Here is a 14,430-nt window from a genome sequence, read left to right on the forward strand (position 1 = left end):
GCGGACAGAATCTCATGTTCAATTATACAAGCATCTTGAACTCGGGATGCACTTACCAATTCTCCATAATGCTTCATGGCAAACTCTAAGACCCCAGAGGCTGCCTCCGGCTGCTGGAGCTTATTGTTAATGCTGAGGGAGACAGAAAAGAAGAATATGAGATTCTGAGTGGGATGCAGCAGACAGCATAATACAGTGACCGGTACACGTCAGCCTGCGATCCGCAAAGTGGAAGACGGCCAGGCGCTTACGTAATCGTTAATAACGGACAGCTATCCCAACAATGTCACACAATATTTTTTTTACAAAGGCACGAAAACAGGGGGTCAGAAAGGGGGAGAACGTGCCTTACATTCGAATGACTGGTAAAGAGGCACATACTGCAATAAATACAATGAAAAGTGAAAAAATTATTTGGTTGTTGCAAATCATATTCATGTGCTTGATGCCCATGTACTACCAGATAATATTCACCCTCTGCGTCTGGAGGAGAGAAGGTTTGTACACAAACATAGAAAAGAATTCTTTACGGTAAGAGCAGTGAGACTATGGAGGTGGTGATGGGGAGTACAATAAAGGAATTCAAGAGGGGCCTGGATGTATTTCTGGAGTGTAATAATATTACAGGCTATAGCTACTAGAGAGGGGTCGTTGATCCAGGGAGTTATTCTGATTGCCTGATTGGAGTCGGGAAGGAATTTTTCCCCCCTTAAGTGGGGAAAATTGGCTTCTACCTCAGTTTTTTTTTTTTTGCCTTCCTCTGGATCAACTTGCAGGATGACCGGCCGAACTGGATGGACAAATGTATTTTTCGGCCTTATATACCATCTTATTATGTGCTTGATGCTCATGTACTACCAGATAATATTCATGTGCTTGATGCCCATGTACTACCAGATATTATTGTGTGGTTGATACTCCTGTACTATTTTTTCCCATTTAAAGTAGGACCACTAGGGTCTGACCACACGGCACCCTACTGATCCTGAAAACATCTATTCCCATGAACTAAAACAGTGTCAATGCGCAAGGAAATTGTGAAGGTGCCACAGGTCCAGCTTCTGCCCTGATAGAACCCACACATCTCCTTATACACCGAGTTAGGGCTCATGCATACAAACATGTTCCAACAAATTGCGGTCTGCAATGCAAGGACACCAACCGTAGGGCCTCCGTATGCGGACAAAGGACCCATTCACTTGAATGGAGTCCACAATCTGCACCACAAAAAAGTAGTGCTACTTTTGAGGTCCGGAGGCATGGGCAGAAAAGTGATGCAGTGCACAAATGGTCATTGCCCGTATATTGCAGACCCGCTGCTTGCGGGCCACAATACAGGCCAGCCCGGCACAAGGTAGTCCACAAAGATCATAAACAGGTGACATTACCAGGTGGAGGTGTATCAATGCAGTTTTTAAAATCTGTGCTTTATGTCATTGAAAGAAACACTCATGTGTACATCCTGAGAATTGAAAAACATCTGGGCCAGTGACACAGCTGCTGGCTCATTACAAGAGAAAGCTGAGTAAGCCCGTGACCAGCCTGGCGACTGTGACCAGCCTGCCAACATCCTACTAAAGGCTGCGGACCCTGCTCTATACCAACTGCTGTTCTGCAGACACTTTAATTTTCCATATTAAAGATGGATTCAGACATCTTATGCACTGAAATATTCATGGCTCTGATATAATTTCCCGTCGTGGAGTCAAGACGTGTTTAATTAAAGTAGGCAAATTCAGCAGTTCGGGGGCTTCCGTCATCAGCGCAGGGAGCTGTGGTTTATGGAATCCAAGCTGGAGAGTCTGAGACAGGACAATGAGCTACAGACCCAAGAAAACAGGAGTCTGGAGAGACATGGATGGTGGGAAAAGTGAGTGCCAGAACTTCCTTCATCTGTATACTGGAAAGCTGGATACAAAACCAATATGGCCACCAATGCACCTATGGTCACCTTTATTTCATTAAGTCCTGACCTAAAGCAGTGATACATCCCTCGGAGGAGTATAGACAACTATGGGTCTAAAAAAGCAGTGTTGGAAGACATATTGGTGGTCACCCAGCTTTACCAGAAACAGATGGTGTTTATTGGTTATATGTTTAAGGAGTAGGGTTACCAACCATGTCAAGTTATTAGCTATAACTAGGCAGATGTGGCATCTGGAAAAGTCACCCAGCTTTGCCAGAAACTGATAAAAATTATATATCAATTATATTTTCTATATGGGTTTATGGAATGGTGAATGGCAACTATAAACTCTGTCACTGCTGGGGTGTCATCCAGCTTTTCTAGAGTCCAAAATAGCAAAGGAAAGTTGGGTGACCTCACAAGTGAAGGCGGCACCGTCTACTACGCTGGTGGCCACCCAGCTTTCCCCATTATAACTATGGGCAGGAATATAGAATTTTTTATTTTTATTTTATTTTTTTACTTTTGGGGTAAATGCTGTCCAAAATTGACCCACACCTCCGATGAGGAGCTGCATGGATCTCCAGGACATACGGAGCCTCATCCAGCTCTGCGGTTCAGGAGCTCGACACGTGAGTGAAGGAGCCCGAGGTTATATTTATTTACAGTGTAAGAGGAGAGATTTCCTGCGCTGGAGAGGCTGCCTGACAGCTAGTCTCACATCTGCCGGCCAGACGTGTGCCTTACACGGTGTGTGGTGGGCAGGCAGCAGCGCCTGGCCTGCTTCTCGTCAGCTCTGCCATACTCTTGGACCACAAAAGGAGGCTTGTGTGATAACAGCTGAAGCCTTTTTAAGAGGCCGGGGGCCGAGACCTCAACATGAAAGTGAGAAATCTACAAGGGGAACGCGGTGGCGGCACCTTTTAATCTCGTTTGCTTAAATAACTGGTGCGGTTGGCGTCCATGACCGTTTTATAAGGGGCTGGGATGGCTTCCCATGAGAAACGGACAGCGCGGAGAACAGAAAAAAATAAATAAAATATGCCTTTTAGGGTGAATAAACACTTGCATATGAAAATATGGATCATTTTTTACATTTTGTTGTTCCGTCTTTGTTCTATTTTGCATTCTAAGTTGTCCATTTCCTTCTGTATTTCTTCCACACAACTGTGCGCATGTAATTTTATACGGGACGTGGAACCCCATTCATTCTATATGGGACTGAAGACAACAGCCATATGCTGTACTCCGCGATCATCGACAGTTCCATATAGAATGACTGGAGCAACATGCGCAACCGCTGCCCTATTCAATTAGGGGGGGGGGCGGGGGGGGGTTGAGAGGGACCCGTTCTTCTGATTGGTGGAGGTTCTGATGGGACAATCCCTTTCAAAAGGTAACCGAAGCAGGTGGCAGAAACACTGCTCATGGCACTGCCCACTCTGCTTTTACTGACTCTTCTTGGCATTTCGAGAGTGTGGGGATTGCGGTTCCATAGAAAGCATATGGCATTCGTTCTTCACATGCCATATGAAAGCAGAAGGTGCAGAGTATTCTGAGCAACACCCTTTAAGTGTGGGCCAAAGTGCCATCACTTAGTGGGATCCCAACTCCAGTTCTGGCACCCAGGGTAGCCACCCATAGAGCACTTCTGCACATGGCACTTAAAATTAACCAAACTCCTGGAGCAGGGTCACCTACAGGTAGCAATTCCCCCATCCTGCATATAGATCCCATCTATCACCAATGGCCCATTGCTCTTACAATAAATACGCTGTGCAGCGCACACAGATAATCACTCCCATCATTCACTACAACCACAGTTGCACAGAATCCAATCTTGCATTCAATGAATGACAAATAAGCCATGAGTGTATTTTAGGAGCGTTGTGACGGAACATGAAGGAATCCCAAGCAAACACGGGGAGAACGTCCAACCTTCATGAGCAGGTTGTACGTGGTAAGACTTGGACCCAGGACCCGGGCACTGCCCTTTCTCATGAATCTTGGCTAGATGCATGATTCTCTATTAGGGCAGCTTAGGAAGGGTTACAATTTTTGAGAGTCTGCCACTGGGTTCAATTAACTCTCTCATGCCTGCCTTCTGACAAGACTGAACCATATGAATCTGCTCCGGCATCTCACACACCAGAACAGATGCTGAAATACTCAGCGTGGAGATTAAAGGGACTTGCCGTAAGAATTTCCTTGTCTTATTAGACCATTACCAGGAGCTAATAAACATGTCACAGTCCTTCCGCAGAACATGTGCTGTGCACACCGCAGCCATAGCTCCACTCCCAGTATGGAATTCACTTCCTAGTTTACTTTTTTTTTAAATTATATTCCAATTTAATAATAGCATTTAAAGGGGAGTTCCATTACAGAGAACCGCTTTCCATAACCCATGATAAATAGGGGATACAGAGGTAAGGGGGGTGTCAATCAGGACCTCTGTTTATGTGCAAAATCTAACAGAGCATCTGTAACCGTTCAAGTCCACTCTTTACATATGCTGTGAAAAGGACAAGCCCAATAAATGACTACCTACCAGACACGGTCTATACCTACATTCTGGACTCCGGAGCTGTAGATAACAGGATGTGTCCGCAGATCTACATACCGGAAGAGCTGATAATGATACTATAAGTCTTCTAGTATCAGACCTCTGGCAGGTCTGTCACTGAAGCAAAGGGGCAGAAGGTGAGTGCTGTGCCCCATCGATTGGAGCTACAAATCTGAGCACCGAGTCCGTACACCGATCTGCTTGCATCTCCATTGGAAGCAGAGTAGACCCAATAGGCGAAGAGTTTAGCTACGGTCACTTTCCTTAAACGGGTAGGGGCCTCTGCAGCCAGACCCCCAATGATAAAATCTTCTGACCAGTCATTATGGCATGTCAGATTTTCTGAAACTACAGGACATCAATCTGATAGGCTCTCAGACTATCTTCGAGGGAGGAGACCCTCCAGGAGGGAGGATTCATTTTAGGGCTCATGCACACGACCGTATGGGCCATATGTCCCAGAGCGGCATACATCGTGCACATGGGAGCGCACAGCATCATAGGTTACTAAGATACTGTGCGCATCAGGCCGTCCGCGGGACTATTGTCCCGCACTCATAAGATCATATGAGTGCAGGACAATACACAGAGGAATTCTCCCCTATAGGTACGCTTCTAGGGTACAAGACGGGACCCAACGGAGGAACCCGCGATAAGCACATGGAGCGTCTATGACAGGAACACAGTCCTGGGCGTATTTATACACCAGAACATGCCAAGTACACCAAGAATTTCTACCATTACCAATAAAACAAAGAATAGCATGACACTATAATCACTTCTCATTTGGAAATTGTAGGAGAAGCGGGCGCAGGGCTGGAGATCCCAAGACAATAATGGGGTCATTTATCAAACTGGTGTAAAGTAGAACAAAGGAGCTTTCAAAAATGAAAGTTGGAATCTGATTGGTTGCTATGGGCAACTAAACCAGTTCTACTTCACCCCAGTTTGATAAATGACCCCAAAAAAGTCCTAACCAAGCCATAAACTGGAGGAGCACAACTGAGGGAACTGCCACACAAAGTTACGGAACCAGCCTATTCACTTTCATCACTAAGAAGTATGAGCAAACAAGACTTTCTGCCAAGGAGCTATTCCAGAGAATAGAAGAATTGCTTGAATGACAACTCCCCAATTAAAGTCATTCTGAGGACTGCCATGCTTGGTGCAGGACTGATCATCTAGCACAGTCCTGCTGCTTGCGGCTACTTGTATGGTGCAGTGAGAACTAGAGTACAACTATGGATAAAAAAGGAAGTCAACGTCCCTGTCACAGTCCTACAACAGATCGGGACCATCTCTATCAACAGGAAGCTAACGCCATAAGAAACTTGAAGGAAGGGCTATAGAAGCGATTGACTTTACTAAATAGTGGAATTAAACTTTTCAAACAAGAACCTCTCTTTATATACACAGGGCAATTCCTAAAATCCATCATTACTGGGGACGGACGTCTTTGATTATCAATTATTCTGGATTATTGGACAGTCAGAGCCCAAAATAAAACCAAGTCTAAATCTGCTGCTTTTGCCATTTTGAGATTTGATGGCTGGATTAAAGAAGCTTCACTGGTACACTTCCTGAGGTACAGAGAAGGAACCAACGCTCCTTCCCAGACAGTCCTAGCACAAATCAGCGCGCTCCAGACTGGAGTTACAGAATGGAAGCATTAACTCCTAATGACTTCCCCTATTATTTTCTAACTCAGTAGAAGGGCCATTTTTAATGCAGTAATTTATCTGTAAATGACATCCAAAGCACAACGAGGTTCCCCTAATTTCATTTAAAACGTTTATGAAAAAGTCTGCAAGTTTCAAGATCTCTGCTTGCTGTCAAGCTAAATCTGTATGGTCCTAATAATTCTGAAGGCTTGTCACAATTATGTCCAGTCGAGACAATCCTCTGGAATGGAGACTGGCACGATGTGCTGTTAACGTATTTTAGCTTCCTATGGATTGTAACAAAACCTCAGCTATGAGAAGCATTAGCCAAGTGCAGGTACTTAGCCTCTCATCAACCACAATGCTTGCATTCACTGACAGCAAACAGACATCTTGAAAATTGCTGGGAATTAAAGTCGCAGAACGGTTCAGGAATGAAGTCCCTGCTCCTCAGTGGTCTTCTCGGGATGCCTGATGGAATTTACTATCACTATTTTAAACAGTTTGCGGACAAAAGTAAAAAGGAAGCATCTGCCACCTTGACTTCCAGAGCCACCAACCAGGACTCCACGTCACTTCTTTTTGCTCTGTCTCCATGCACATTCTCTCTAGCACTTTTCCCATGCTTGCATTCTTAGGAGATGAGGGGACTGTTTTTCAGCTGGCATTAGGAGAAGCGGCAGGCTCTGGGGACCAGTCCTCTGCGGGGAGGGGTGTCCAGGTCTGCTTGGGATGGACAGAAGGACACAGCCAAATGGTGTCAAATTTACAGTCATCACCCTTCACAGAAATTTCATTATGTAAAGCCTATGTCATAGAAGCTTAAAGCTTGCAGACGCAGGGACATGCTGGTTGTGGAATGGTAGGATTTTTTACACAAAGGTGCTAAAGGGAACAGGTCTTCAAGGAGACTCCAAGGTCTTTGCAAATTCACACATCAAAGGCTTCCACACCAAAGTGAAGCAAAGATGAGAGATGAAGGCATGCAAAATTGCTGGCTGATTCTTTAAGAGTTATACAATAGTTTGTTCTTTTTTAACGTTCTCTGTCCACAAAAGGTTAAATGTGTGTGGGGGGGGGGGGGGGGGGGGGGGAATTACACTACTGAGAAAACAGACGCATGGCTCGGCCAAACCCCACCCCCTAAACTTTTGGGAAGACTGTAGGAATGGAGCAGGCAGACTGGCACCTGGTGTGGAGGAGGAGATGAGCTGCGATGGGAGGGTACGCAGGGAAGGCTCAACAAGATAGGATTATTTAAGATGCTGCAAAAGGTTCCTTCAGCAGATCAGTGAAAGGGAGACAGCAGAGAAGCCACCTTCTACAATACACTTAAGACTCAAGTTCCTCTACAGAGAAAACGTCTTGATCCAGCACAGATACCTGCACTCACCTCTCATCATGAACATCCCAACCTTTGCCTATATTGGCTTCTTCATGCTTTCTCTAGCAGTCTTCCCCTGCTTGTCCCAGAAAGCTCCCAAGAAAAAGCCCCATGGTGCCAATGGGCCCCTCAAGATGCCCGGCTGCTGCGAAGAGGTCAAAGATTTAAAGGTCCAAATCGCCAACCTGAGTAGCCTGCTGGAAGAGCTGACCAAGAAGCAGGAGACGGACTGGGTGAACGTGGTCATGCAGGTGATGAAGCTGGAGAGCAGCCAGAAGCAAGTGGAAAACCGCATCACAGATGCCGAGGAGAAGTACTCCGAGCTTAACAACCGGGTAGAAATCCTGCAATCCCGAGAGCAAGCGGCCCAAACGCAGACCCAAACCACAGCAGGTAAGACATGCCAGGTACTCCTCATTACATCTAATGATCCCAACTAAAGAGACAGTTGCTTAGCAATCAGCATCAACAGACACACAACATAAGACCAGTAAGACGCATTCCCAGTAAATGATGTTCCAGCAGAGACTTGCATTAAGACGCTTCCCAGGCCTCGCCAGTAATACTACATGCACAGAAGAGGCACAGAACACCAGAGCTCAGATTAGTGTCAAAATCTGTAAAACAAATGTCAGACTAGTCCCCTTGGGGGGGAAATCAAAGAGGCTTTGACTTCTAGCAGAGTAGTGGGTGGAAATGGTAGAGCACGTAATACTTTTCATTTCTGCATGTGCCCAAGGAGGAGGCGGCGAGATCGCAATTACGTTTAGAATCAGAAATTTCGCAGGTGTCAGTTTTTGACGGGCTGGAGTAACATAACTCTGTATGGAAAGACTGGATAGCTGGAGGCGGGCTACAGGTGGTCCTCGCACACAGGCCTTCAAATTTATTGTTTATTACAGTTTTTTAGAAAATGCCTGAAAAGCACAAATGATTTACAACATGCAAGGGACAGATTCTGGAGGGCGTACAGCGATACGGCCACATGGTCAGGTTTCTGCATGCAGGCTTAGAATCCAAAATCAGGGGTGCATCATAAAAGGAGAAAAGGTATAAAGGACAGATGATTTCTCTGATTATTTTAATTCACTTTTGGTTTTTGCCTCCAAAACTTCATGTAGAAACCAGACCATGTGGCCGCAATTTGAAAATTCTCATGACCATGACTTGCTTTTCCCTTCATAGACGCCATTTATGACTGCTCCACCCTCTATCAGAAGAACTACAAGATATCAGGGGTCTACAAGATGCCTGCCAATAGCTTCTTGGGGAGTCCAGAGATGGAGGTAAGAAATAGCCTATTTTCCTGCTGACCAGTCATGTACAAGCCTTTCTTACTGACGCCACATTCATTTGCCATTAGGTGTATTGTGACATGGAGACCCATGGAGGAGGATGGACTCTGATCCAAAGACGTAGAGTGGGTCTGACCTCATTTAACAGAGACTGGAAGCAGTACCGGGAAGGCTTTGGAAACACCCGTGGAGACTTCTGGTTAGGAAATGAGAATATCTACCGACTGACTCGCAGGCCAACAGTCCTAAGAGTAGAGCTGGAGGTGAGTATTCGCTCCACCAAAAAAAAAAAAAAAAAAAAAAAGAAGAATCTGTTACTTCCTAATATACTTTGTGTTTACATTCCTCATAATATCCAAGATCTCTGCCTACTGTCAGTGAATGGAGACATTTGTTATTTCTATTCAGGGCTGTAGACCTGTACAGACCTAACTAATACTTTTCATTGCTGATCCAATCTGAACAATCCTCTGAGATTAAGCGTCTGGACTGATACAGGCAGATCTATTGTAGGGATCCCCTTTGGGTATGTTCACATGGGTAAAATCTTACACTGATTTAGCAGTGGAAAACAGGCGTTTTCTGCTGCAAATCTACATTCAAAACTCCCAACAGTCCCCCATTGACGTTAATGAAAAACTCCACCTTGTGCACACAGTGTAAATGGTCAAGGTTTTTTCAGTAGCGGATTTGAAAAACGCTTGAGGAGTGATGTTACTTCTTGGAAGCCAATTTGATTGAGGATTTAATAGAAGTCAATGGGGAAGCAGAGAAACATCAACCTAATACTCTTGTAAAAACTCCTCTAAAACCTCCAATAAACAACAAATCTGCCACCAAAAAGGACCCGTGTTCAGCTACTGATCACAGGACCGCGTTTCCCGGACCGGGCGTGGTTATGTTTATGTCAATCATCCCTTAAGGTCCTGTGTGAGAACATTTTGTCTTATGTTCCACTGGTTCATCCGAGACCCCGATTTGTTTAATTACTTACCTCCTGTGAGTCGCCCCCCAAATTTTTACTTATCCAAATCAGCAGCAACAGAAACTAACCATTTTTGTTCCAACACTGTCTTTGATTAACTTTAGGATTGGGAGGGACAAGTCCGATATGCAGAGTATGCCCAGTTCTCCATCGATAACGAGCTGAACAGTTACCGTCTCTTCCTGGGAAACTACAGCGGAAACGCGGGCAGAGACTCTCTGCGCTACCACAACAACACTGCCTTCAGCACAAAGGACAAGGACAATGACAAGTGCCTGGATGACTGTGCCGGGCTGCGTAAAGGTAAATGTCATTCAATAGCACTTCATACCTTCCGTTACCACTTACCACACGTAACACTGCACTGTATGTCCTACAGGTGGCTACTGGTACAACTGCTGCACAGACTCAAACCTCAACGGCATTTTCTACCGCGATGGTGACCACAACAAGCAAACAGATGGTATCAGTTGGTACGGCTGGCATGGATCCACCTACTCTCTGAAGAGGGTGGAAATGAAGATACGTGCTCAGGACTTCCAGCCATGAAGGTGGCAGCAACCTGTTGAGCAGCCATAGAAAACACCTCAAAAGGCACCTTTATTCATACCTTTTCTTGTAGAGTCTGCCCGCTCTGTGTATAAAAGCAACTAGTTCCATAAGGGAAGGCAGAGCCCTGCAGAATAATGGGAGCAGAAGTCTATGATTGGCAGCTCACTGAGCTGATACCGTAATGATAGCAATAATATGTATTACCACCACACTCAGAGACGCAGGGTATCCTGGGGTCTATCAGTGACACCACATGACACTATTACATCCACTTAAAAGAAGGACCTGCGAGAGAATTGCAGAAAGACTCAAACACACAGCTCGGAGATGTATTTATATAGAACAACCACTAGGGGACAAGACAATCCTATCAATCCCCAGTATCGCAGACACTACAAATCAAACCATGAAAAGACTGTACATAGCTCATTCCCCGCGATGTGATTGGTTTACGTTACTGTAATGTCTATTTTTATTTGCTTAATAAAACTGGAATAATTATATTGTTGGCCGAAGGGTCAAAAATAAAGGATTTTTTTTGTAACACTTTGCTCCCTATGGTCATTCTGCATTGTATGGAATCTCAAGTATGAAAGATGAGTGACGTTTGTATAGTTCACATAACTGCACATTGTAAAATTTACAGCGCAAAACCAATGATTCTTTGCAGGAACCAGTTCACCAATCCTGCAGATTACATGAAGTGCCCACAAGGAAGCTTCTGACAAGTGCTTTGCACCCAGCCAGGCTCTTGTCAGGGGTATGAACATACAATAAGCAGAGTTAATGTTCTTCGCAAAGAGAAAAGCGACGTTACCTTCAAGTTTCACAGGTCCTCAAAGCAGCAATATACTTTAATGAACCTTTATAACAAATACACTAAGACAACCCCTTTCCGTATGCCCTATTAGGCCATATAAAGCTCAAGTGGGAAGGGGGGGGGGGGTAAGGTCCCACATGTGAGCCAGAATGCAGAACAGGTAGCCCAGGCCCCTATTTCATATAATCCTACATTGCAGCATTAAAGGAAAATGTATGGATGGCCACAACTTACTCCGCCAGTAACAGCTCATCATCAGGTTGGCTTTGTTTTAATAAGGGGCTCTCAGAATGACAACCCCTTAAACAATAGGTGACTGAATTAATAATCAGATGCGATATGGATCCCAGGGAAGACTGTAAATGAGTTCAGACCACTATATTGTAACCAACGTTTGGAGTCCATTATAAATACCTGAAAGCCAACAATAAACGCGGCTTCAGTTCTTGGGCACCAAAATGTCACATGCGTGCCACAGCCATAAGCGTATGGGAGGCTGGAATGTGACAGCTGTCATCTGGATGTAGGAAAGTGTGGATTTTGTGAAGACTATTAGTGGTGAGAGCTGAAATGTCAAAGATCAGACCACACACATGGAGACGCACGTGCGTGACAGCTTCCCTACCTGATGAGGGACTCCAGTATTGCGGGGGAGGGTCCTTTCTGGAATTCTAACTCTTTGTAATGTAGCGCTTTGGCATACGCTCGGCATTTGGATGCCCTTTCTCCAAGGAGGACCACTCCATTGTCGTCTTGTAATGGCAAGGGGCCCTAGGGAAAAAGGACACAGACAGAGGTCACATTATTACTATAAATATAGGCCTAGACCAAGGGCACACAGTAAAATGTGGAAATCATTAGAAATGCAGCGTGGATGTGACAGGACTGAACATTATAAAATATTCTCATTAAGGAAGCAAAATCACGAGGCTTCTATGGAAGTCATGCATGCTGCCTTTACCGTACCGAATCCGGACTAGATGGTAGAGGTAGTATTATAGACACTTACCATGCAGTAAGCCTAATGTACACTCATTGGGGGAGATTCATCAACACTGGTGTAAAGCAGAACTGGCTTAATTTCCCATAGCAACCATCAGATTCCACCTTTTTCAGACCTCCTTTGGGAAATGAAAGGAGGAATCTGATTGGTTGCTATGGGCACTAAGCCAGTTTTCCTGCAGTGTACATTAGGCACACTCCCTACTGCAGGCCGAACAGGCTATGGACTATCTCAGGCCAAAAGTTACCATTTCCAACTAGAAACCCTTATGTGTTCACCCCTGGTCAGGAGAAAGTGAGCATGACGACAATAAGACAATAAGGAGGGGACGGGAATGGTTACATAACTTCAAGCAACAATGAAAAAATAACTGAAATAAAGTGGCCTAAATGGGAGGAAATGCTCAAAAACCCCAAACACTGGTGTGTTTATAACCGGGGGAGCAATTCCTCCGCATGTGATCCGTTGCTAACGGCAATCCCAGCAAAAATGCATACAATGGAGGATGTCGGCAGCGGACCACATGCACCACAAAGGCATCCTAGTTGATGGGATAATGTGTGGATGCAAATCTAAAAATACATAAATCACTGCGAAAGGTGCACCACAATGATATGCAACTGACAACACTGGCTAATCCCTCAAGCTGATGTTAAGAACTGAGACTTCAGCATTGGCATTTAGATGATAAGGCTGTAAGCCCCACCTAGAACAGGCCATGCGACACAGGCTACCAGCAGCACGCAGTTATTTTTCTTGATATGTTTAGAATGTGCCATTGCGTGCACCTGGCAGCATTCTGTTGCACCTGGCAGCATTCTGTTGCACCTGGCAGCATTCTGTTGCACCTGGCAGCCTGTTATAGGTGGGGCTTACAGCCTTATCTCTCCCACTACCCTAGTGATTCCACTATGGGAGCTTGGCTGTGAGTTATATCTTAGCACCATTCAGACAGTGTTCACACACCGTAGGTAATCTAGTGGTAGGACCCATGCCACGCCGAGATACCTTGACGGTGGTACAAAAGGGCTCCGATGTGTTCCTGACAGGAATACATTGGCTAAAGTCTCAGTTCTTAACATCAGCTTGAAGGATTAGTCAGTGTTGTCAGTGGCATATCATTGTGGGCACCTTTCGCAGTGATTTAACTACAAGTCTGCCAACACACAAACTGCTCTCTATGGGTGTCCAAAGCATCAAGCGAGACCACGGAAAGAAACTTCCCACACTGGTCATCCTCTGCAAGCTATGGCACTGCATATTGAAATGAAAGAATCTGGCAGCAGCAATACAAGATTCAAGCCCAATGGGGTCCAGCAGCCATGTTCACTTCTACACTGCTGGTTGGCTGTGTATGACCTGTGCCCAAATCTCCACAGGAGCAGAAGGATCCAACAGCGTCTCTCACGTGCTGTGGATTCTACGCAAAATATTTACAAGTAGTCCACTGTTCCCTTGGGACACTATTTTAAACTTACAATCGTCTTCCTGAACCATCATAAGTTGAAACTAGACTCAACATACAAAGCCTCAAATCCGACCAATCAACATGGCCATTTCTCTGGTAAAATACCAATATCTAGTTGCTCCTCTTTACAATACAGTTTGGTACTACATGTCCTGTACTGCCCTCTGTCTGTGACAGGAGGTACTGCTCTTCTGGAAGCCTGGTGAGGGCAGCTCATTACAGCAGCCAGCTTCTATACTGGTATATGTAAGGGTTGTATTACACTGCTTAATGTTCAGGCAGAGCGAGCACCAATAGAAGATCACACATCCATCGCCACTCGTTTGCACTGGCCGGTGCATACTGAATGTGGGAGGAAGGACTGTTACTGCAGCAATTCCTCCCTTACTCAGCAGCACATTACTGATCACACAGGAAGATGCACTGATGATCGGACATCTTTCATCTTGACGAAAGGTGCTGATCAGCCGATGAATGAGTGTTTGCTTCTTTATTGGATGCTTGATTATACGAGTGAATTATAGGGAATGTGTCCATATTCCTGATAATTGTCCCAAAATCAAGCAGTGTATTATGACTTATGACTTCCCTTTATCTGTCTTATCTGCTTATTACTCATAAATCCTAATTTTCTCCTATCCTGGGATGACATTTTGGGGCTTTGGAACCAATCACTAGCTTTCCATAGTGTGATGGGCTCATTTACAAAACATCACTGGTCGTCCCAGAACCAGTTAATATTGTATCTTGAGGAAACTCTCAGACAATTGCCTACACGTACATGACAAAG

At 45.0% G+C, this 14,430-nt stretch overlaps 2 protein-coding genes across 6 annotated transcripts in view; one reads left to right on the plus strand and one right to left on the minus strand.

The window, feature by feature from the left end:
- The window catches only part of MTOR (mechanistic target of rapamycin kinase), a 187,462-nt gene that overhangs the window by 80,592 nt on the left and 92,440 nt on the right, over positions 1-14,430 (minus strand). For all 5 annotated transcript variants that reach the window (XM_040430315.1, XM_040430309.1, XM_040430302.1 and 2 more), the window contains 2 exons: positions 11,795-11,940; positions 57-132 (listed from right to left, as the gene is read on the minus strand). In XM_040430315.1, the coding sequence (XP_040286249.1) occupies positions 57-132; positions 11,795-11,940 (222 nt within the window). The remainder of the gene's footprint in view (positions 1-56; positions 133-11,794; positions 11,941-14,430) is intronic.
- ANGPTL7 (angiopoietin like 7) lies at positions 7,407-10,886 on the plus strand. Its single transcript, XM_040430336.1, has 5 exons — positions 7,407-7,910; positions 8,703-8,803; positions 8,881-9,075; positions 9,902-10,100; positions 10,177-10,886. Exons 1-5 carry the CDS (start codon positions 7,535-7,537, stop codon positions 10,344-10,346), a joined length of 1,041 nt encoding a protein of 346 aa, XP_040286270.1. The 5' UTR covers positions 7,407-7,534; the 3' UTR covers positions 10,347-10,886.

This window comes from Bufo bufo, chromosome 1, assembly GCF_905171765.1.
Source record: "Bufo bufo chromosome 1, aBufBuf1.1, whole genome shotgun sequence".
In the NCBI taxonomy this organism is placed as follows: Eukaryota; Metazoa; Chordata; class Amphibia; order Anura; family Bufonidae; genus Bufo; species Bufo bufo.